Here is a 27322-nt window from a genome sequence, read left to right on the forward strand (position 1 = left end):
AAGTATTAGACACAATATATCTACTTTTCAGGGTATTAGAGAAAATATATCTACTTTTCCGGATATTAGACAGAATATGTCTACTTTCCCAAGTATTAGACAAAATATATCTACTATTCCGGGTATAACAGAATATATCTCTTCTTTTCCGAGTATGAGACAAAATAAACCTTCTTTCCCGGGTATTGGACAGAATATATCTACTTTTCCGGGTATTAGACAGAATAAATCTTCTTTCCCGAATATGAGACCGAAAAAAAATATTTCTCAGTATGAAGCAGAATATATATATCTACTTTCCTTAGTTTGAGACAAAAGATATCTACTTTTCCGAGTATCAGACAAAATATATCTACTTTTCCGGGTATTAGAAAGAATATATCTACTTTCCTAAGTATGAAGCAGAATATTTATATCTACTTTCCTAAGTATTAGACACAATATATCTACTTTTCAGGGTATTAGAGAAAATATATCTACTTTTCCGGATATTAGACAAAATATATCTACTTTTCAGGGTATTAGACAATATATATCTACTTCTCCGGGTATTAGACAGAATATATAAATTTCTCCGGGTATAAGACAGAATATATCTTCTTTTCCAAGTATGAAGCAGAATATATCTACTATATCTACTTTTCTGGGTATTAGACAGAATATATCTACTTTTCCGGGTATTAGACAGAATATATCTACTTCCCCGAATATAAAACCGAATCTATTGTATCTTATTTCTCGAGCTCGTGACAGAATATTCACAGACATATTCAATATTGATAGTGCAGTGTAGACAACTCCCACTAAACCTCTGCGTTTCATATGATACAGTGTGCTATGTCGCTGTGATGATCAAAGAGCAACCACTGGTTTTGGCAATGTCCAACATGTATATGAAAAAATCTGGAATGAAGAAGCGTTATAATGCGTGTCTGTCCTTTTTTCTCTGCCAAACAATGTTTTTAAATGCCTTAACTTAGGTTATATTTATCTACAGAAAATAGTATATAATTATATTTTCCATCACTGGAATACCATCTTTGTGATCTTCGAAAGAATGAAGTGAAATTTAAAGCGGCAATATTTTGTATGTAACGTAATAGGCTAGATCAGGGCAAACTAGCTTTTTCGATCGCCAGTCGATGACAAAGTAATCTTTAATTTGATGTCATTCATTTTTGATAGACGGGCTGATATTTTTGTGACAGTTTCTAACGTCGTTCTAGACTATTGATTTTTAATCCTCATATCTGTTCCTCTGATGCTTTGCCAATATTGGTAAACCAACGTAAATATGCTGTTAAAACCGACGCTACTCCTCGTCATGCTGGGGATGGTATTAGAATCTCCAGCTTGATCTCCTACGTCCCGTGTTAAAGTACACTTCTAGACTGTTTATGTTTTGTTGTGGTGCGGATTTTACAAAATAACTAATGAAGAAATTAAGTATTGAACTATTTAACCCATATCATTTCGTTCCATTTATAATCCGGGGCCCCGGTTATCCCGAATTTGCAACGATTTCTTTTTCTTTTTCATTTCTTTTTTATAAAATGTTTCTATTTCACTCAATCCTGAACGTCTGAATTGCGGTTGCATATAGATCTATATTAATATCGATAGACACAACCATCTCTTTTGATTAGTAGCTCCTGGCTCCTTGTGCATCGATTGTGTGTGTGTTGGTGTGTGGGTGGCCATAGGTGTGTGGGTGTGTGTGGGAGTGTGGGGGTGGGATTAGTCATGCCAGGTAACAACAGCTGTATGTCGAGGTGTAGTTCATTGTTTGACATCGTTTGCTATCCATTATTAGCTTAAATAGGTGTCATAAAAGGTGTATGCTATGTAAAAATGAGTGATGTCCTTTCCCATGTAGTAACAAGTAGTAACATACAAGCCCTTTCGACTCCTGTTAAGATTTACTGGTTCTTGGCTTTTTATCATTAGATGCATCGTTATGCTGATCAATGATTACTCAGTCATGTTGTTGTTTTTCTTGCATACTAGACCGATATATCCTCATTTACGTCGGTGAAAATTCTGTCCGACCCACGAGTCTGGATCGCTAACACGCGTAGACTGGCGGGGGAATTATAGTGACCTTTTGGGTTCAGGCAGGGTCATTGAGGTCATTTACAATTGCCTACCGGGCTTCATATGCAAATAAGAATTGTGCGGACAGTTTACAACTTTACTAGAAGAGCAGCTGTTTTACGGGTTTTTAAGGTTATACGCAAGAAATACGATCAAAGCATCAGGTCTCCTGCTCAATATTTTCTCCCTTGGGTTTGAATGACCTTATCTAACTTTACACCAGGGATTGATTCTATTAATCCTAACGATTGTCACTTATGTTGACGAACTTGAAGGGTCGCTACACTAGCTATGTGTCTTTCGAATGTGATGTCTCAGTTTATACCTCGATTATAATGCTGATACACCATGATGGCCGTCACGTGCGATGCAGGACAAGCTGATCACCGCGTCGCCTCCAGGTCCCTCTCTATTTGGTAGGGTTAGAGTCAGTTACGTTGCACGCATAAGTAAACACTATACAACATACAAAGACAACAATTCCGTCTTATAATGATAAAGTTTTATTTCTCTCTCTTGATAAATGGATGCTTGTACGAAAGATATATTGTTTTCCTATTTCTGTTCATTCACATCAAGATCGGTTAGGTGTATCACATTGTTTTCTGCAAAACTGATGTTCTTTGTATAATTGAATCATTCATTATCATTCAGGTCACCGAATACAATGGATAAAAAAGTATGGTCAAGCGCTGATTTTCATTTGAATTTCTGGATGAAGTTACGTCACATTCCGTCATGTGTCGTCGGTTGCTTAGCAATGCGTCTTACTTCTGTGATACCAGCCAAGGACCTGCTGGGCATACCTTCCATAAACAGAGTGCAACACCGCCTGCAAAACAATAACGTATGTTAGGTCATCACATTTAGAGGCTGTCTAAGACCATCTGTTTTCATCACCGATCGTTGTTCACTATACGTGATACACTTGCTAACTGTCATTTACGTTACAGGTAGTGTATGTAGCCTTGTCGACTTACTTAATATTAACATCTGTATTTTCAAATCGAGACTTGTTGGATACTACTAAATTTAAAAATCCTTCTGACTTGATCATTTCAGAGTATCATCTTAATATCAAGATTATCAAACAACCGCACTACTGGAACGATAAATAGTTCGGATATTTTTAATCGTTGCATTTTTTCCTATGGAATATTGAATTGATATAATATCCCCATAGTAACCAGTAATATCTGTCACAATGTAATCCCTGTTGGTATGGACCAATAACGTTATATCCATTGCCCTCCACGATCCAATATCAAAACATAATTGAATGCTGAATGCATTGATGATGATATTCATAAATCTACAAATACGAAATTATATATAAATGATAATTCTTTTACTTTAATATCTCTATTAATAACTCGACGTGTTTTTATCATATTAACACCATATGTACATGTATTTACCCAGACTGATTTCATCTCTTTCCTCGTTACAATTAAGTATGGTGACAATAGACCGATTAAATGAATTAACAGAACCCTTAATGGCAACGTTCAAAAATAACTCAGTTCCTCAACTCTTTTTTCTTGTTCATGTGCTCCAATGTTTTCAGATTCCACTACATTACAGAGATTCCCAGGGGCATGCTTACCTCTGCCTGATCGTTTTTGCTGTTCAGCCAATCGCCTTTGTGCCAGAAGTCGCTTCAATCCAGATCGTGCATATGGACCATCAGTGTCTGAAGATTCTTTTTCGGACTGCCAGTTCTGTAGCATCTGACGTTTAAGTTCCTGGTTTACCAAAAGACTCTGTCGATACAAATTGATATGACATTTATCAATTCATTTGTTTATTTGGGGTTTGGCAATGACAATTTTTGTCAATATTTCACTCTATGAAATATTTAAAGCGCTTTTGTTCACACTCTTCACTTTGGGTGCACAAAGTGTGCAAGCATATTTAAATATTAGTGCCAGAATACACAATGAACTTATCGACTCGACATACGCATATTGCTGTGAATGTACACTTAGTAACGGCGCTGACTTAGTGTGTTCAGCGATTCACATACGTCGATTTGCATTAAAGGTGATGTGCTGCAGTGCGTACCGACACTCGTGGTAATCTACATTTTGTCAAGCCGATATACGGACTTGTGTTACGTACTTTTGGTCTGCACTCGCCGTTGCAGACATAGCTCATAGAGTTATACATATATCGTGTTGCAGAGTTATCTGCTCTTGTATGCAGGTATTGATTGTTACGTCATTTGTTTGTGAGAGTAACATCATACATTTTTGAGAAAATGACGTAATTTTCTCACACAAACTAATGACGTAACAATCAATACCTGCTAACAAGAGCAGATAACTCTGCAAAACGATACGACGGAATAGCAGTAACATCGACCTTTGCCGTACCACAATGTTCACTTGATTGATGGTTAAGTAGTGATAACACGAGTTGAACAGGTGGATACTGTAAGAGGACATGTTTACGATATAGAATGACTCCCGTTTTTCGCATTGATTAAATAAGTGGAAAGTATCCACGTGCGAAAATTTAATTATATATTATAGCTATACAGACATTGTGTAATCTGGCACTAATATCTAAAAGCGCTAGGGAGGTACTAAGACACTCTTTGCATTTTTGTTTTTTCTATATTTAACCATCACAAGGACTTTGAATGTTTATTTCTGATAGACTATAAATATATATAGATATAACAAAACTACATTGTCAAAGTGAAAATGTTCACTCCCGACTAGTTTAAAGAGTTACAGCGAGAACATTGCCACACACGGAAATGTCTGAATATTCAATAAATGGCGAAGCCATGGTCAGGTTATAGGGCGAATTACTCCAGTCAGCAGGGGAAATGGTTAATGAGAGCATGTCAGCGAAGACTGAAAATGCCCCCCCCCCCCTTTAATGGACACGTGCATCGTAATACTATACAAATTGTAATTATAAATCATTTAAGCAATGCAGAAATAAATGGTTATAGTACAATAATGTAATTATAGCTTTTATATATATTTGAGAAGAATATTGTTAAAATATACAAAAATGTTCGTACATGTGATGCCATCTTAAATTATCCTACATATCTGATTCCGATAGTACTTGAAGCATTTTGACTTAAAAGCATGCAGAATGTCAGAAGATTTAACTTGTACATGCAATCCCTGACACTTACTGATACAAGACGTTTGAAAGCCTATCTGTGGTGCGAGTTAAATGAAATCACCATCTATCGTAGAATGTAAGGCATAATTTATTGGAGGTTGGACAAATATATCCTGGAGGTATTTAGGGGTTAATTCATTAGTGGATTCGTAAATCAGAATAGCATTGTGGTACAACAACCTCTTATTAAGTTCTGGCCATTGTAGTTTTAAAAAAGTAGCTAAGATTACTAATGATTTTTTGAGAATAATTTGTACCGTTTTCTTCTGTATTTTTAGCTGTCTAAGTTTCGTTTGCACAATAACCCAGTGCAGTTGTATTGCAAACAGGTAATGGCAGAATGAGACATTGTCAGGATGAGGTATTTCCCTATAGCTTCAAATATTTTGAAAGAATCGCCAAAATGAATGTTTTTTCGTTATGTATACCTTAAATGTTATGTCAGGCGGTAGTACTGATAATTTATTACTGTTACATATGTCATCTTACAAAGAACGCGCATGACTCTCATATACAGAAAAACAGCAAGAAAAAGCAATTGAAAAGTAAACATTAGTTCGAACTGAAAAAACAGACGAAGTCAAAATATGAACACATGAAGTGCTGCTAGAAAGATCATCGGAAGAATAATGGTCTTCTGCATCTTCAACGTTGTGTGATACTAAGGTAAAATCCGAGTAATTTCACGTCCTCAAAGCGAGAACAGGGGAAGTGACAACAAAACAACAAGGACACACTAATGAGCATTATCAAAATCATCGCTAAGGTTACTGTGTTGATAAAAACATGATTGCGACCATAACACTTACAGTAGTCTTCGTCAAATTGTATCTCAGGAAATCCTGAGTTGCAATATTGTCCGTTAGAACGGTTTCAACCGTTACAATGATGACGTGAACAAGTTGTTCCGGGCATTCATTGCTGATATGAATTCAATCTAAATTTGAAACGGTTATAGAGTGTAAATGCCTTATAGTTGTATATTTATCGAAATAAGAGTCTAATGACTGTCACAACTTTACGAATCCCTGTAGGTGGGGGATCGGGAAAAGAATACACCTGCTGTTGCCCACTGCATGTATCGTAAGAGGCGACTGATGCGGAAAGAAACCCCCTGCAAAATTGGGGATTTGCTTTGCTCTCCTCTTTTTTGGGACACAAAAGCGACCAAAGTAAATCTGCTTCAATTGCAATACTTGGGATCTTTATCTTTCTTTCTTTGGCCTTCATGCTGAGCTTTCGCCCAGGTGAGGAGGGCAATGGGTTCTGTCCCCAGGCCGGGACATACCAAAGTCCTTAACAATGGTAGCTGTTATTCCCTGCTTAACGTTCAACATTTAGGGGAATGGCAACAACTGGTTCACCCGTTGTCCGTGTAATGAGATCGGGCGGAATGCTTTGCTGGGTGCCTTCGGCATGGCATTTCAGTGAGATAGCACTATAAAGTCGGCATCAGATCTGCGCTATCACAAGGAGGCAAGAACACCAACATACCCTGTCTCCTGCATACACATACGCAGGCACGCATACACTACACACATGGAGGCACGTCCTTAAATGACCTTAGCTGTTAATAGGACGTTTAACAAATTAAACCAAACCAAACCAAAATCACAACTTAACGATTTGACTCACTTATAGTTGTATAATTATATCGCATAAATTCCAAAATCAACAGGAATGTTTCTGCAACATCTGTGTTTATAATACATTTGAATTAGACAAGAAATAAATTACGGCTGGATTAACGAAAGAAATTAGAGCTATTTTCTCTGTGGTACGAGGGTGTCAATATATGGCGCACGCATGCAAATGCAACTGTTTCGTACAACCTATAAGACAGTCAACCTTTAAAGATAATCATCAACGTAAAAACTATACCTGCAAGACAAGCGACCTTCAAAACCTATCAGCAACGTAAAAAGGTAGATTGGAGCAAATTTAATTCAAAGGGGGCGTCAAAGGTAGTCATTCACTCGCAAATTGGTCCCCCGTAATACCCTACATCTCATTGAGGCGGCACAGCTAACGACAAGATGCAAACATCGTTAAGGGGTAATGGGAGAGGGTATATCATTATTTATTTTCATTTTATTTTTATCGCGTTATCGGAATGAATGTCATAGTTACATAGTCGTATGGAAGAATGATTTATTCAAATGATGCAGTCCATAAGCTTAAAATTGATATGCCGCTCCGATCTATAAGTTTGTGTCTCGGTCGCTTTGAATGGTCAGGTGGTACAATGAATAGCACACTGGCCTTCACCAGGAGGCCGGAGTTCAATTCCTCTATTAGACATTAAATAGAGGTAGGGTCTCTAATCTTATTCCATATTAACACCCCAACAGAAACGGTAAAATTGACACAACAGAGAGAAAAAAAGAATCGCTCTTAATTAAAAGGGAATTACAAAATTCTGACGATATCTCATTACCTTAACCTCTACCAGCGCGATACAACAAATATCTACATATCCATTATCATCACAAAACTGTTCACAGGACTAATTAAAGCATGTTTTTTTTTATTTCTTATAGTTTATACTTATAATTAGACACTTTATAACATTATTTGTAATAGCAGTATTTTAACGATTAATTTCATTTATTTAGTATAAACTTATTTTTTTATATCACCACTTACACATTGAACGTAATTTTTCCTATCCTACACCCCTAGGCATGTATCAAGGTCTATTTTTAATCTGCCTTGTCGTTTTGTTGTCATAACACAAGTTTTTGCTTTGAGGGCGCGCTATGAATTTTGATTTGACCTAAAATTACATGGCAGAAGTAATCGATGAAGCAGACGACGATTTCCCTCCCGAACACACATGGTGTTACCCTCTTTGTAATTTGTACTGGTTCTCCGTATAGATCTTTCCTTTTTCATATACTGCCCTTGTTTTATCTATCCTGAGTTCAAGGTATGGCTTTGTTTATAATTCTATATTCTTGTTTTTAAGTGTTAACCGCGAATCGAGTCAGAGCCAGTTGACTGAGAAACGTGAAATATACTTGTAGCATATTTGGCATTTTGTGGTTATGGGTGAATCCAGATGTAGAGGAGGAAATTTGCTTTTCTCAGAACTAATAAATCGCATTGAGGCATTCATGAACACTTTCTAGAGCGTGTGTGTTTGAGATCAGAAAGAAACTAAGGCCGGTTAATTCATCATTGAATCTGTAAGACCCTCATGTAAGGCCTGTAAATAAAGCCTAATAAAGACTTTGAAGTTCAGCTAGTCTTTATCAATCTGTGAAGTTTGACACCAGGGCTAAGTAATGGGAAGTTATTTTACCACGTTAACTATAGGAGTGTACAAATATCGCCCTAGGACTCATAAACGGCCAAATCCTATAGAGAAACAAGCCATAATGTCATAGAAAAATAGAAACGCGTTTGACGAAAGGTTAACACCTCAGAGATTACCTTGGTGACAATGGAAATGAAGACGGATGAAGGACCACAACAATAATTAATTTATTCCACTACAATAGCGGGCATCACATTTAATAGGAAAGTACATATTGCCGTGTCAAAACAATGGCCGATGTGTCGCTGGGAAACCTAGACGGACTACATTAATAGCTGTCTTCTAGTTGTTCGGGTAACGGATGTATTCTCAATAAAATTAGTGAGACAGCTGTGTCTCGTGGGTAAGGAAAACCAACATTCGAGAGACGTCATCGGTCCGTGGTTCAGCACAAACACCTTTGACCTATCACTTCACCTAACTCGAGGAATCACGGATCCTTCTCTAACTTAACCTGTTTATGGAAATCACCATTTGTCTGAACGGATAACTGGATATTTAAATTGATTATACCGTGCTTAACAATTGTTACGATTTCTCTGGAGAATATGAGGGAAACTATCGGTTAACACAGTCGTCCTACACATTTATCAGTAGTACGATATATTTGTCAGTTGTCCTATATATTTATCATTTGTCCTATATATTTATCAATTGTCCTATATATTCATCAGTTGTCCTATATATTTATCAGTTATCCTATATATTTGTCAGTTGTCCTATATATTTATCAGTTGTCCTATATATTTATCAGTTGTCCTATATATTTTTCAATGGATCTGCATTTTTAGCAGTCGTCCTTCATATTTTTCAGTGGTCCTACATATTATAAGTTGTCCTACAGGTGTATCAATGGTCCTACATATGTATCAAATATCAGTGACCCTGTATATTTATCAATGGCCTTGTATATTTATCAATGGCCTTGTATATATATAGAAACATTAATACAATCTATTACCTGTACCTGGGCGAGATCTTGTTATCTCAGTCGAGGGCTGGCTATGATTCTGTAACATTGTCCAAACCTAGGCATAAGCCGAAGTTGGGATGTTACAGAATCATCGCCCGAGACTGAGATTAATAGAATCCGTCCCTGGTGAGGAATAGATAAGGAAATTCAAACCCTCGGGATAAGATATTGAACAGAAGACTCTCGGCTCCTACAATAAACACATGGTCTCTATACTATTCAACCTACATTTGGATGCTTCTGCGTAAACATAAATTAGTCCGTCCTTACAAATAAGACAATGACGTATTTCACAATGTCGATTTTATTTCATTTACAACATCAGATATCCAACAATATAAAAACATATACATATAATGATAAATCAGGGTATGTATAATACATATTGTCAATTCCAAGCCGTTAAAGCGAAAAAGAATTCATCGCTGTGTAAAAAAAAAAAAAAAAAAAAAATTACTAACTCGAGTTAGATGAATAAGATAACCAACTATCACTCGTTTAGGAATTTCTATTTCTTACTAGTATTAGTATTGAATATTACTCTCCAGCATTCTGTGCACGCGTAAAGACTTTACATCGCTGACACTGAATGTACGACTTCCAACAGTTCACACTATTCCGCTAAACTGATCGCTTAAACATGTCGGAATTTGAGACCACTTTGTCATCTCTGTCGGTGAACATTGATATGTGACTGTTTGACATTTATGATGTAACTTTATTTTGCTATATCCGACAATGGAACTAAAGACATGGTCACAATTACCGCTATTTTACTGTTTTACTGTCGTCTGCTATATCAAATCACTCTCAAGTGTTCAAAGGAAAATGTGTAGCGAATGCAATGAAGTTATACAGACGTCTGTTTAAATTAATGAGCTAGAATAGTAGAAAAAGTAAAAAACGAAACGCAGCCAATCAAACCTAGTTCGTATAACATTAAAGTGTTAACTGTCAGAATGGCATATGCTGATATGTACAGTCTAGTTATAAAATTCATTGTAAGGAAAAAAGTCTTGTATACCAAACAATTGCTGTGTGAAAAGACAGAGGCTCTGCGCTAGAGAAAGGCTCTTCGTGACCAGGGACATTTCTTGTGACCAGACTTGGGCTCTGCAACCAAAGAGAGGCTCTTTGATATCAAAGAGATATGTGTGACCAGACTGATGCCGTGTGACCAGCTAGACCAGATGGGGGCTTCGGCTGTGTGACCAGACATAGGTTGTGAGACCAGATAGAGGCTGAGGCTGTGTGACCAGACAGAGGTTGTGAGACTGGATAGAGGCTGAGGCTGTGTGACCGGACAGAGGTTGTGAGACCAGATAGAGGCTGAGGCTGTGTGACCGGACAGAGGTTGTGAGACTAGATATAGGCTGAGGCTATGTGACCAGACAGATGTTCTGTGACCAGTCTTAAGCTGTGTGAATAGAAGGAAGCTGTCTAACCATACAAGGGTTGTGTGACCAGACTGGGGATGTTTGAATAGACAGGGACTGATGCTGTGTGACTAGACAGAGGTTTATTTAACCAGATGGAAGTAGTGTAACCAGACTAAGGCCACGTGACCAGAGTTTGTGTGATGTAACTGAGACTGCGTGACCAGACTGATGTTGTATGATCAGGTAGAGGCTATGTGACCAGACTGAGGTTGTATGATCAGGTAGAGACTGTGTGACCAGATATAGGTTGTATAATCAGGTCGAGACTGTGTGACCAGATAGAGACCAACACTATGTAACCGGGCAGAAGCTGCTTGACCAGACAGTGGTTGTATTACCAGATAGAGACTGGTGCTGTGTGATAATTTGTGCGACAAGACAGACTTTGTACGACCTAGTAGAGTAGGACAGAAAGAGGCTCTGCGACCAGAAATAATTGCAACTGTATGACCAGATAGAGGCTGTGTGACCAGATAGAGGCTGTGTGACCAGATAGAGGCTGTGTAACCAGATAGAGGCTGTGTGACAAGACAGAAGCTGTGTGACATTATACTCACTAGAATAATCGACTCAATATTCCAGTACAATGTCTGATTCCAGTACAACTTTGTCCATGTTCATCTTTATCAAAGAGTTACACCTGTACATACATTTCTTAATATCGTGCGTTATCAGTGGGAGGAATGGCTTCGTGTAGTGTAACGCACTGTTCTGTGTACTGACGTCGAAGTTAATGCTACATGTATGACGGTGAACCAATGTTATAAATCAGAATAACGCGAGCTTTACAGGCGACAGAGAAATGTCAACTTGTTATTTGATAAGGATGATTTTAATGTCTTTTTCATTTCATTAAACAATGAAGAAATTCCAGCCTGCTTCTCCTCTATCGGCCCCTTGACGTTTAGACTCGTGTGTTTTAAGTGTAATAAAGATGTAATGGTTCAGTATTATGTATTTATCTTCCACAATAGATACAATGGTGATTAAACAATGTCATTTTCACTACATCGACACCAATTAAAACCTTCCTGTGGTCAATCCTGGACACGAATATCAGACGCCAGACTACCGTAATGGCAATTTAATGTTGCTATTGAAAAACCTTGAAGTGACTTAATGTTTTTGTTATTAAATACAATGTACATTAAACAACATGCGTCCGCGCAATAAATGAGTGCTTTCTGATTCACATTTGTCTATGTATTAATCAAAATGTACACTTAAATAACAATGGTGATACTGTTGATTCTGAAGGTCAGAGGTTTTTATCAAGAACAAAGAGATGGAATACTGATTCGAAAGATATTTTTGTAAAACATGTGGCTGATAGAAAACTATATATAGATAGCATTATTGATGGTATGGATGACACTGAGAATGTTGTAAATTTGGATTTTATTAATGACACTGTACATACATTATGCTTTTGGAAATACCCAACCCAATAACCGCACTAAAAATAATTTCAATTTTAAAAAACCATGGTTTACCAAAGAATGTAAATCTGCTCGACAAAATTACAGAAAAGCCAAAAGATTTTATAAAAGGTATGGGGAAATAAGTTTAAAAGAGGACTTATATGATAAGGAGCGTAAATATCATAAAACACTGAGCACTGCTGTCAAGAATCATAAAACTCAGATTAAAAGCAAATTAAAAAATCTGAGGACTAGAAATCCGAAAGAATATTGGAAAATAATAAATAAGGGTGCTCCAAAGAAAAACACATGTAAGGCAAATATCGATGATCTTTTTGACTTTTTTAGCAAAAGTTTCAATAATGATTTTGATGGTGATGACAATCATATACTGTCCCTTGATGAACTCAAAGAGTTGTCTAACCTTGAAACTAATACCTTTATAAATGGTCCAATTACTCCAAGTGAAATTTTGAAATGTGTCAATAGATTGAAATCTAATAAGGCTGTTGGTGATGATTTAGTATGTAATGAATATATCAAATCAACTACTGACATAATGCTTCCATTATATGTTAAAATGTTTAACTATATACTTGATTCTGGTAATGTACCAGAAGCATGGCTTATGGGTAATATTATCCCCGTGTTTAAAAATAAAGGTGATATGTATGACGCTAAAAACTATAGACCAATCACACTGGTCAGTTGCCTAGGTAAACTATTTACAGCTGTAATTAATGAGCGTCTAAATACATATGCAGACAATGTCGAACTTATACTTGAAAACCAAGCAGGTTTTCGTAGGCAACATTCTACTATAGATCATATATTTTCTTTATACTCTTTAATTCAACTTTCAAAACAATTCAAAAACCGTATGTATTGTGCTTTCATAGATTTTGAGAAAGCGTTCGACAGTGTCTGGAGAATAGGGTTGTGGAATAAATTAATAACAAATAATGTAGATGGAAAATGTTTTAAAGTTATTGTTAATATGTACAATGGAATTAAGGCTAAAGTTATGAAAGATGGAAAATTCTCCGATATCTTCACCTGTAATTCCGGGGTTAGGCAGGGTGAAAATCTTTCTCCATTTTTATTTTCATTGTATCTAAATGACCTTGAAATGTTTTTAGAATCTAATGATTGTACAGGCCTATCAAATTTGGCGGGAAAACTTGAGAATGAGTTACAAATATATCTCAAGTTGTATGTAATGTTATATGCTGACGACACTATTTTGTTAGCAGACACCCCAGAAGATTTACAAAAACAACTTAATGTGTTTTATGATTATTCAAAATTGTGGCATCTTAAAGTAAATATCGATAAAACAAAAGTGATGATATTTGGCAGAGGGAGAGTATCCCAAAATATACGTTTTACTTATAACAGAAATGAAGTAGAAATTGTGAAAACTTTCAAATATCTTGGTGTTCATTTTACTCAAAATGGTTTCACGCAGTTAAATATTAGATGATTATACGATAACGGCCTTAGAGCAATGTATGGTGCTATTGCTAAATGCAGAAACCATAATCTATCAATTGACTGTAAATTAGATATTTTCGATAAAGCTATCAAGCCTGTCATGTTGTATGGTTGTGAAGTCTGGGGTTTTTGTGATTTTAGAACGTTTACATTTAAAATTCTGTAAACATATTCTTCAGGTGAAAACATCGACACCCAATTTCATGATTTATGGGGAATTAGGAAGATTTCCTCTGAGTATAAATATTAAAGTTAGAATGATTGGATTTTGGGCCAAATTGTTAGAACCAATACCTAATAAGTTAAGTAATAAAATGTATAAAATTATTATAAACTATAATACTCAATGGTTGAATTGTATTAAAAATATCCTTGATGAATGTAAGTTAATAAATATATTTGAAAGTCAAGAATTCCAAAGTACTCAATGGTTGAATAATACAGTTTTCCATATACTAAAAGATAAATTCGTCAATAATTGGAGAAGCGATGTTTTCAATTCATCTAAAGGGACCAATTACAGAATTTTTTTAATTGACTTAGTATTAGAAAAATACCTGCTAGATCTCCCTCCAAGACTAGCAAATGTTTATTGTAAATTTAGAATTTGCAATGTAAAATTTCCTATTGAATGTGGTAGATGGAATAACATTCCAAGAGAAGATAGAAAATGTATTTTTTGTGACCTAAATGAAATTGGAGACGAATATCATTATTTATTTACATGTAATGACCACCAGATAGTGCAAAACAGAAGGAAATTTATGTCGAGATACTATTTTGAAAGTCCTAGTACTTTAAAGTTTAATACATTATTTAATTATGTCAATAATGAAGAACTAATTTCACTTATAAAATTCCTTAAGCACATAATTGAGCGAATTAACACTGGCCATTGACACCATGATTTATATGTAAACTGTACTATATATATATGTATATAATTCTCTACACTGTAACCAGTTTGCGAGAATAAAAACTTGTCATTGTCATTGATTCGTTAGAAAAATCCAAGTGTGTGGTCTAGCTTTTGTCACATACCTTCCGTATTTGGTAGAGATCGATACAAATATTCTATAAACTTTGATATTATTTGCAAATACCGGGGACATTTCAGTTCGCCATGACAAGGGGATTCCCATTATACAACATTCCGTATTGCACATGTGCAATAATACAGAACGTTGTATTTCATGGTCTGGAAATTGCTTGTATTTCTATAACAAGATTCAACAGGTATGTGATTAATTAAGTGTAGATGTCGGGAAAATAAGCAAACAATTACATAGCCACACCATCATGTGAAGGTAGCTTCGCCGAATCAATTCTTGTCTGGACGTTTGGACAGTTCTAAATTATCTTCTGATGCCGCCGTTTATTTATTAATTTAATTTATTCATTTATTTATTTATTTTTATGTTTTATTTTTTATATATCTCAGGAAATTAATGACGATATTAATATTCTTACTCACCAATGTGCTTACATGTAGCTGTGCTATTTTATTTCTGCTTAATATGCAGAAGATATCGGTAATTTTACAAAAGATATCGGTAATTTTACAGAAGATACATTTTACAGAAGATATCGGTAATTTTACAGAAGATATCGGTAATTTTACAGAAGATACATTTTACAGAAGATATCGGTAATTTTACAGAAGATATCTGTAATTTTACAGAAGATATCGGTAATTTTACAGAAGATATCGGTAATTTTATAGAAGATATCAGTAATTTTACAGAAGATATCGGTAATTTTACAGAAGATATCAGTAATTTTACAGAAGATATCGGTAATTTTACAGAAGATATCGGTAATTTTACAGAAGATATCGGTAATTTTACAGAAGATATCGGTAATTTTACAGAAGATATCTTTTACAGAAGATATCGGTAATTTTACAGAAGATATCTGTAATTTTACAGAAGATATCGGTAATTTTACAGAAGATATCGGTAATTTTATAGAAGATATCAGTAATTTTACAGAAGATATCGGTAATTTTACAGAAGATATCAGTAATTTTACAGAAGATATCGGTAATTTTACAGAAGATATCGGTAATTTTACAGAAGATATCGGTAATTTTACAGAAGATATCGGTAATTTTACAGAAGATATCGGTAATTTTACAGAAGATATCGGTAATTTTACAGAAGATATCGGTAATTTTACAGAAGATATCGGTAATTTTACAGAAGATATCGGTAATTTTACAGAAGATATCGGTAATTTTACAGAAGATATCGGTAATTTTACAGAAGATATCGGTAATTTTACAGAAGATATCGGTAATTTTACAGAAGATATCGGTAATTTTACAGAAGATATCGGTAATTTTACAGAAGATATCGGTAATTTATTTTGCAAACTTTCGATTTAGGGCCACCTTTGTATTTAACGTTTGATTTTATGCGTTTTGTAATAAAATTAATTTTATCCGATTCGTTATAATTGACTTGTTGGTTGCAATGTCTACTCAACTGCTCTGTTGCCAGAAGTCGTTTAAACACAGAGACCGAGTTTTTCGCTATTATTTTGTTTGACTATCACTGTGCCTTACAAACTAATATAAATCTGTATGATAAATCATTTACAATTTAACATGTGTAAAACTTGTGTGGTTCAACTGGTGTAATTGACTGTTGTGACGTAACCTGTGTTGTTTTAACTTGTGTGGTTTAACTGGTGTAATTGACTGTTTTGACGTAAACCTGTGCTGTTTTAACTTGTGTGGTTTAACTGGTGTAATTGACTGTTGTGACGTAAACTGTGTTGTTTTAACTTGTGTGGTTTAACTGGTGTAATTAACTGTTGTGACGTAACCTGTGTTGTTTTAACTTGTGTGGTTTAACTGGTGTAATTGACTGTTATGATGTAAGCTGTGTTGTTTTAACTTGTGTGGTTTGACTGGTGTAATTGACTGTTGTGACGTAACCTGTGTTGTTTTAACTAATGTAGTTTAACTGGTGTAATTGACTGTTGTGACGTAACCTGTGTTGTTTTAACTTGTGTGGTTTAACTGGTGTAATTAACTGTTGTGACGTAACCTGCGTTGTTTTAACTTATGTAGTTTAACTGGTTTAATTGGTGGGAATAAACTTGTGATTTAATTTACTTCAAATATTTATTACGCTATCTTTAGTATTTATATCATATTTACCCGTGTCGATAAAAAGGTCTGCAGATTTACTGAACTCCTACAGTAAGCTGATCGGACTGGGGTATGTCGATTGGTGTATTATGCTTGTTAGCATTCTTCTAGGTGTCGTTGTTACTACCCTTATTCTTATTTTGATCACGTGATATCTTCATTTGACCTTGTCGTTGTCGATGAGTTTGAATACGCTTACCATACCGGAGCACTTCAGGTAATGTTTCCCCGGTATCTATGCGTATCATCCTTTTGTTCATATTTCTAAATAATTCCATTGATATCAAGTTCAAATTTCGATTTTGTTCACCATTTGGTATTTAGTGTTGATTTGTGTTGAAGAGTTCATATTAACACTTGCTAATACACCACTTAATATCTCTAACATTATTCTAATAAGAAATAGGATTTTCACAGGATAGTTATCTATGTATATATTTAACAGTATCCTCTGTGGTTCATTTATTGCTAACAGTCTAATTTTTGTTAATATTTCTGCCCTTTAAGTTAATACCCTGCGTTATGTTCTAGTATTTACTCACTAGGTGTCTCTAACACGAGCTCGATGAATTACAGTGGGTGCGAGCATACATAGGTGTTCCGTGTAGTGAGCTTGTCTGTATAAAACACAGTATGGTGCTTTACCAGACTGTTTACTTGTCGTATTACTAGGATCACATAGTGTTTACCCTTCTGGACATGTGACCTACAGCAGCGTCCCTATAGGCCGCTCTAATCAGCGCCGACGTTTGGTTGCCTCAATTTGACTTCTACCTCAAATACATATATCAATGTCAATATCTTTAACAATAATAACCGATCGGTTTTAACGTTTACCTGAATTCGGAAAAATATAACACAAGCAAGGAAATTGAAAGTTCCATATCGTTTAGATATGAGGAACGTCATGGTTTTGAATTTGGGGGCATTTATTGTTTTCGCATCAAGCTCACAATGCCTGGACGTTTATACGGATGTCACGCAGCATAGCACACTTAGTTGAAGTGATGGACTAATGGTTGTTTACCGCATCAACAAGGATGATCATGTCACGTTTTGCTAAACGCACTTCATTGCATTTAGAAAACAGTTTAGTTACTTTCAAAGTTGGAATACTCCACAAAGTATTATATTGCACATAGATAAAACCTCATTAACTGTTGATGCTGTGATAAAAAAACCAAATAAGAATATTCCTTCTAATAGAACTAATGAAGCTATTATCAATACTCAGTACTTTTAAAACGACTCTCAATCTAGTATGGGCAACATTGGATTGCCGCAGCATCCACAGAACTCGAGTCATGAAGAAAAGACCCTTTACTCATTTATGTTTTTGTTTCCACCATTAAATGAAAATGTGTTGTACAAGTTCTATTTAATTGTAGATTTAGGTGGATTTCATGTTCTACATAGTGTCTGCATGCGTAATACCATCTTAACATAACGTATTGCAAAGTAAAGTATCAATAGTCAGACTCACTTGAAAACAGGAATTAAAAATTAGGTATATTTGTAAATGCTAGGATTCAGGGGAAAACATGCAACCAACACCAACCTTAAATACAATGAGTTTTACCTCAAAATGTTATTATGTAACGTAACTTGAAAACAATAACAAAATTATTTATGATTCGATAATTATTTAGCACAATAAAAATACTGTTTTAATTTCGAGAAATATTTACTTCAGACAAAAATTACTGATAAAGTGCACGCCACCTGTCGTATAAGATTGAACAAGGTTTAGTGGGACAGAACACGACAACAAAGACGGCCATCAAAACCAACGACAATTGGAAAATCTGTCATGAACGAAGTGTTTAAAATTAGTTTATAATAAAATTAAAATAAATACGCAATCAAGTGAATTTAATTAACTGATAACAAAATGACTTTCTTCGAGTTCCTGTTAGGTTTTTCTAATTAGTGTAAAGGTCATCAATCATATATGTTTCGCGAGGGAATGGTGTTTGTGTTTTCGGGATCTTGTAAATGTACTAAAGCTTAATAATTAATCCTAGCAAAGACATACACAATCTTTTCACACACATCAAGATTGCAACTGCAAGGAAACGGAAACCGCTTCTGAGAAATTATGGCTTCATTATAGTATGACGACGTACAGACATAGTGGGTCACAGGCGTTATCATCAGTTGTAGCCTACGTTAAATCTAGTGCCAAATAAAAACTTCCGTCGAAAACCAAAGATTTCTTTTTAAATGGTTTTTCAACATATCAAGTGATGGGGAATGCTGAATTTCACAGCATTAATACTCTCAGTTGTGACAGGTCCTGGTCTGAAATAGATTTCCAGTCGCGAAGGTGTTATTTTGGGGTGATTAGGCTTTGTTTCGAGGGCGGTTTTTTCCAAACAGTAATTAAGTTTCATATTCCACGTCGTTTTTATATATAAATGGTACGAAGGTTGGATAAGTAAACAACTAAAATCAAATCAAACGACCCAAAACACGATGATTACACACAAGAACAGAATAATGCTACAACCTAGACTCTCGAGGATAAAATGTTACGTATCGCCAAACCACGATGACAAAATTCATTTATTTTGCGTGAAATTGACTGAAATTGTCTGAACATTTCATGTATATTGTCTTTTTGCTTCTTGTATCTACATTATACCTAATCAGTCATTAAGAAAGTACGTTCTTATTTCATATTTAAAAAGGAAAGTATATGTAAAAAAAATACTAAACCGTTGTCCGTGGGATTCCATGCAGTCGCTATCTGTATGTTTCACTCGGTGTATTAAGTTATCAGTGCATATACAGTTCTAGATTGTGAACGTCACAAAGTGCAAATAGTTAAACTATAGTCCTTGGTACCTCATGTCACCGTGTGTAACTAGTAACAGTATAGACCTAGGTAGCATACGTCACTCTGTGTAACTAGTAAATATATATAGACCTAGGTAGTATACGTCACGCTGTGTAACTAGTTGCTGTAAAGACCTAGGTGGTAAACGTCACTCTGTGTACATGTAACTACTTACTGTATAGACCTAGGTAGTATACGTAATTCTGTGTAACTAGTTACTGTATAGACCTAGGTAGTATACGTCACCCTGTATAAATACTTACTGTATAGACCTAGGTAGTATACCTCACCCTGTATAAATACTTACTGTAAAGACCTAGGTAGTATACGTCACTCTGTGTACCTAGTAACAGTATAGACGAAGGTAGTATACGTCACTCTGTGTAACTTCTTACTGTATAGACCTGGGGAATATTCGTCACTCTGTGTAACAAGTTACTGCATAGACCTAGGTAGTATACGTCACTCTGTGTAACAAGTTACTGTATAGACCTAGGTAGTATACGTCACTCTGTGTAACTTCTTACTGTATAGACCTGGGTAATATTCGTCACTCTGTGTAACAAGTTACTGTATAGACCTAGGTAGTATACGTCACTCTGTGTAACTACTTACTGTATATACCTAGGTAATATACGTCACTCTGTGTAACAAGTTACTGTATAGACCTAGGTAGTAGACGTCACTCTGTGTAACAAGTTACTGTATAGACCTAGGTGTTATCCGTCACTCTGTGTACATGTAACTACATGTACTTACTGTGTAGACCTAGGTAGTATACGTCACTCTGTGTAACTTCTTACTGTATATACCTAGGTAATATACGTCACTCTGTGTAACAAGTTACTGTAAAGACCTAGGTAGTATACGTCACTCTGTGTAACAAGTTACTGCATAGACCTAGGTAGTATACGTCACTCTGTGTAACAAGTTACTGTATAGACCTAGGAAGTATACGTCACTCTGTGTACATGTAACTACATGTACTTACTGTATAGACCTAGGTAGTATAAGTAACTCTGTGTAACTAGTAATTATATAGACCTAGGTAGTATACGTCACTCTGTGTAACAAGTAACAGTATAGAACTAGGTAGTATACGTCACTCTGTGTAACTAGTAACAGTATAGACGAAGGTAGTATACGTCACTATGTGTAACAAGTTACTGTATAGACCTAGGTGTTATACATCACTCTGTGTAACAAGTTACTGTATAGACCTAGGTGTTATACGTCACTCTGTGTAACAAGTAACAGTATAGAACTAGGTAGTATACGTCACTCTGTGTAACTAGTAACAGTATAGACCTAGGCAGTATACGTCACTCTGTGTACATGTAACTACATGTACTTACTGTATAGACCTAGGTAGTATTCGTAACTCTGCGTAACTAGTAATTTTATAGACCTAGGTAATATACGTCTCTCTGTGTAACTAGTAACAGTATAGACGAAGGTAGTATACGTCACTATGTGTAACAAGTTACTGTATAGACCTAGGTAGTATACGACACTCTGTGTAGCTACTTACTGTATAGACCTAGGTAGTATACGTAACTCTGTGTAACTACTTACTGTATAGACCTAGGTAGTATACGTCACTCTGTGTAGCTACTTACTGTATAGACCTAGGTAGTATACGTCACTCTGTGTAACAAGTTACTGTATAGACCTAGGTAGTATCCGTCACTCTGTGTAACAACTTTCTGTATAGTTGGTTCATCTATGTCACTCTTGAACTATAATTTCACATTGTAAGTATAGCCTCTTGGTGACAGTCTATTCTTATAGAAATGTAAACGTAGTCCCCCGGGGATTCTTCAACCCATCAACAGCCGCCTGTAATACCCCGGTCCACTTTATCGCGTTAGTCTAAATGTCTCAGTTCACGTGATTGAATCAATCTGTCAATAAACAGTGCATACGTACGACGACACTGCAAGCGTCTGAGAGTAGATTACAGTTTGTGATCTAGTATTCATTTCTACTTGCTGACTTCATTCCATGAAATGGTTTCTGCTATAGTTTTATCAGTGTAATTGTTGCCTGTATTACTGTTTTATTAGCTCAAAAACTATTAATAATGATTTCATGTGTTATTACAGAATTTACATAAAATAGTATGAGACAATTATCCCTGTTATACGAAATCTAATGGTATCTGCATAAAACTGGAGCTCAACCAGCTGTTACATATACCTGTTCAGGTGCATGCATCAGTTTCAACGAGATCGTCACATTCAAAGACAGCGATAGAGTGGAGGAAGTTGGACTGACTTAATTCGAGGTTTTTTCCTTTAATCGAAATAAGATATTGTATATACCGTATCAGCTTTGACAGGTGAAGTGTGGAATTAAGAAAGCAATCGTAGAGTAAGGAATCTGGCGTCCTATAGCTGCTGGGTTATTTTGATATTGTTAATATTCAGATCAAATAATTAAACAGTAATTTGATATTGATGCAATTAATGTATTTTATATTGATGCCAAGACCAATTTCAGCAATAATGACGAGTCCCCTGGGAAGTGTAAAGGAACTTTCTCTCCGGGAGATAATCAAGGAAATATGACTGATCTCCTGCAAATATTGCCGGGAAATGATGTGACATATTAATTGATCTGTCGTGTTTAGAGGTCATATCGAGTGACTCAATTAGTGTAGGAAACATTTGAAGACGTTCAAATCATACCTTAAATAAATGTAATGTACGTCTTACAAACAGCAGTAACCACATTAAATATACAAACATGTCTGTAGACAAATACCAATAAATGGATATCATATACGCAATGCTGTCCACGGGCAAGTAATGACCAGCTAAATCATGTCAACATGTCCATACACAAAATTAACAGATCGATATCATATATACAGCCATATCAATGGACAAGAAACAATAACCTGATATAATATATACAGCCATATCAATGGACAAGTAACAATAACACAATATCATATATACAGCCATATCAATGGACAAGTAACAATAACACAATATCATATATACATCCATATCAATGGACAAGTAACAATAACCCGATATCATATATACAACCATAGCCATGGACAAGTAACAATAACACAATATCATATATACAGCCATATCAATGGACAAGTAACAATAACACAATATCATATATGTACAGCCATAGCCATGGACAAGTAACAATAACACAATATCATATATGTACAGCCATAGCCATGGACAAGTAACAATAACACAATATCATATATATACAGCCATAGCCATGGACAAGTAACAATAACACAATATCATATATATAAAGCCATAGCCATGGACAAGTAACAATAACCCGATATAATATATACAGCCATATCAATGGACAAGTAACAATAACACGATATCATATATACAGCCATATCAATGGACAAGTAACAAATACCCGATATCATATATACAGCCATATCAATGGACAAGTAACAATACCCCGATATAATATATACAGCCATATCAATGGACAAGCAACAATAACACGATATCATATATACAGCCATATCAATGGACACGTAACAATAACCCGTTATCATATATACAGCCATATCAATGGACAAGAAACAATAACCCGTTATCATATATACAGCCATATCAATGGACAAGGAATAATAACCCGATATCATATATACAACCATATCAATGGACAAGTAATAATAACCCGATATCATATATACAGCCATATCAATGGACAAGTAATAATAACCCGATATCATATATACAACCATATCAATGGACAAGTAACAATAACACAATATCATATATACAGCCATAGCCATGGACAAGTAACAATAACCCGATAACATATATACAGCCATATCAATGGACAAGTAACAATACCCCGATATAATATATACAGCCATATCAATGGACAAGTAACAATAACCCGATATAATATATACAGCCATAGCCATGGATAAGTAACAATAACCCAATATAATATATACAGCCATATAATATACAACCATAATCATACACATTTAACAATAACCCGATATAATATACCATATAAATTAACAATAACCCGGTTCAATAAACAACCATATGCAAACACATTTAACAATAACCCGATATAATATACAACCATATTCATACAAATTTAAAAATGACCCAGTTTAAAAAAATAAAAATATATACGAATATTTTTCAATAACCCAACATTATATATAAACATATTCAAACACAATTAACAGTAACCCAATATGCTATTCAACCAAATCTACAATGTATACACATTTAACAATAACCCGATATAATATCCAACCGTGCCCATAGACATTGACAATAACACAATATAAAAATACAACCACATCCATATAATATTAATCATATTCAATATTATATACAGCTTTACCCATAATGAAGGACCAATAACCCGATATGATATACAACCCTGACCATGGCAAGTAATAACTATATGTAATAAACTGAGTCTAGGACAAGTAATAACTTTTTGTAATAAACTGAGTCTAACACAAGTAATAACTATATGTAATAAACTGAGTCTAACACAAGTAATAACTATATGTATTAAACTGAGTCTAACACAACTTATAACTATATGTAATAAACTGAGTCTAACACAATTAATAACTATATGTAATAAACTGAGTCTAACACAAGTAATAACTATATGTAATAAACTGAGTCTAAGACAAGTAATAACTTTATGTAATATACGCCTGAGTCTAACACAAGTAATAAGTAGATGTGTTATACGCCGGAGTCTAACACAAGTAATAAGTAGATGTGTTATACGCCTGAGTCTAACACAAGTAATAAGTAGATGTATTATACGCCGGAGTCTAACACAAGTAATAAATGTTAGGAGACAAAACAAAGAGTACGTCCTATCAGTAGACAATTTATGAGTGATGCTGCTTTTATAAGTGAGGAAGAAAACATTTTGCGAATGTAACTGATCTCAAAATTACAACCCCTATAGCTGATTTTACGATCAAGTGATTCTTTATGATCTCAAATATGTTTCATTGCCGCAGACACTACTATGTGTCTAGCCCTTGGAGGATTTGACTGGCAAATACTAATATTTAAAAGGTCATCGCTACATATTTTACGATCATGATTGTATCTAGTCAACGAATTAATACGCCTCTCACTCAAATAGTTACCACAAAATAATTGTTACTGGATATTCAATCGATGCGTTTGTTATTGCCAGTGACGGCGTAACCTCTCATATCAAGTCCCTGTCTACCTCCAAATGTTTTAGGTAGAACAGGTGAAATCTTTTGGTTCGACATGGACTTGAACTATTTGTGTCATGAATATCGGTGATGTTTACTAATGAATGACATTTACAAGTGTTGCAATAATAAATTCTCATGAATAAACGCGAAATTATTTGTTTTGCTATATTCACCTGAGTATTTTCGAAGGAGACATAATGTTTGACTTTCTAAATATTAATTATGAAATTGACATACGATGTAATTTTATAATATCGATCGTTTCAGGCGCTTATACTATTTTTTTTAAATCAGTTAAAACAGTCTAACAACGAACAACTTCTTAAAAAATGTATTGATATATTTTAATTGTTATAATTAAATCGATTTTGTTCTTTAACGTGAAATTTATTTGTATTGTTGTCTTTAAAGGAATTCAAAATTTCGATGAGTTCTTCTTTAAATATAAGTATAAGTTAAGCACAGATACGTTATGGCTTTAACGAAAGAAAAAAGCGTTACAACTTCAATGTGCCCGGATCTTACCTAAGCCGTAGCCTCCAAGTTAATTCATTGATAAAGTTTATATGTACGAGTACGTTTGGTAGCATTCGTTTCTCGTTACATTTGATCTCTCATCATCAAAACATTAAACACAGTTAAGTTACCTTTGTCAGATTTAAATCTGTACTTTTTATGACAAATCCTCGACACAGTTTTTACGTCGAATCAGAATATAATACATAGTATACAGGCTTAAATCAAATGAAAATAATGAAGTTTGATTACATTCCTTTTTAATATGTGTTAAATATTCCCGGTTGATCCGTCCTGGAGATACAGTACCTCGCGTCTTACATCCTACGACCTCCTAACACTAACGTCGCCGCGCGGAACCCCGGCAGGGAACGTACCCAACACGACTGTTAGGTCATCGCAACGTTTATCATTTCACAGATATTGTCTTTTGATCTTTTGAAATTGCTGACTTGCATGCGTCAAGAGAATAGTAGGTTTCGTAAAGTGTATTTTTTTGTTTAACATTATGCCAACGTAACGGACTTAAACGTACTCTTACAGATGCCTCTATCATAGAAATGGCTTCAGTCTACATGGCTCTGTCGATTTCTGAGGTTATGTCTTATTTGTTCTAATATCTAATGATATCAGTCTGGTGAAATAAAACGTTCAAACATTCTTAAAATAAATAATTACTAAAGAAACTTATTTAAAATCCCCGTTAACATATACATCGCTGTGAAATTCCGTTTAAATAGTTATGTTTTGTTTCATAAAACACATAATTCTATTATCATTTTAATTTTGTTTTAGCGATGATGTTAAATGATATGTCTAAACATGCATAACTTCAACAAAAAAAAGTTGTACGAATATTCCATTCCAATTAAATAAGATCACGAATCAAAATTACAGATTATCAGTTTGAATACCCCTAAAAGAGTCGCTAATTTAAGTGATTTGAGATCAAACGTATGAAAAGTAGAGTAGCAACGTATTAATGATATATAATCAATTGAAACTAGTGAATAATCATTGAATAATGTGTATATACCAGGCAAATGTGAGAAAACGCTAAGAGGAAAAACTATAGTCAATATGTTGTATCAAAATTTCTATCAGGAAATCTCAGCCAGCCTTACTAAAATCTAAACGTCTCTTTGATATGACAATTAATTTTGAAAGCAGAAAAATATAATATTGATACGAAAAGTATAAAAAGTGAAATATAACTTCATTCTTACCTGCACATCGGGATCTGTGATGTCGGATGACTCTGGGATGAATTGAGACATAGGTGCAGCGGTGGATAGCTTCTCTCCTATCAAAGTTAGTGAAATGAAAATGGCAAATATCGTGTTCAAGAGAGCCCCCATCATGTTGTCAATGGGTTCCTGAGTCTGTTGTCAGATGTGTCTCCTACAGTGTTCCTTGGGCAGTTCGGGAGTGGTGTGTGCTCAGTACTGTTATATAGTGCTTCTAATTGGTGCAGAGCCTACGTAGGCCTGTGTAAGTTCTGGCCAATCGACAGTGAATTACAAGTCATTAACACTATCTCACATGTAATTAATAGTCCCAGATCGCTTTGTTAAAACGTACATGCAATTTCTCTCTGTCAATTAATAAATATCGATGCTTTATGAAAGATATATCGTTAAGCCAGAGCTAAGGTCTGAGCTGTGAGGGAAGTTACGGTGATAATGACAGAGAGGTGGGA

The 27322-nt window shown here is 34.9% G+C and overlaps 1 protein-coding gene across 1 annotated transcript; it reads right to left on the bottom strand.

Moving 5' to 3' along the window:
• Positions 1-2584: 2584 nt before the first annotated feature.
• Positions 2585-27060, bottom strand: LOC110462379. The gene is made up of 3 exons (XM_021516317.1): positions 26850-27060; positions 3701-3857; positions 2585-2926 (listed from the first exon to the last, which is right to left on the bottom strand). Exons 1-3 carry the CDS (start codon positions 26982-26984, stop codon positions 2862-2864), a joined length of 357 nt encoding a protein of 118 aa, XP_021371992.1. The 5' UTR covers positions 26985-27060; the 3' UTR covers positions 2585-2861.
• Positions 27061-27322: the final 262 nt, after the last annotated feature.

Source organism: Mizuhopecten yessoensis, unplaced genomic scaffold (genome assembly GCF_002113885.1).
Source record: "Mizuhopecten yessoensis strain PY_sf001 unplaced genomic scaffold, ASM211388v2 scaffold10775, whole genome shotgun sequence".
In the NCBI taxonomy this organism is placed as follows: domain Eukaryota; kingdom Metazoa; phylum Mollusca; class Bivalvia; order Pectinida; family Pectinidae; genus Mizuhopecten; species Mizuhopecten yessoensis.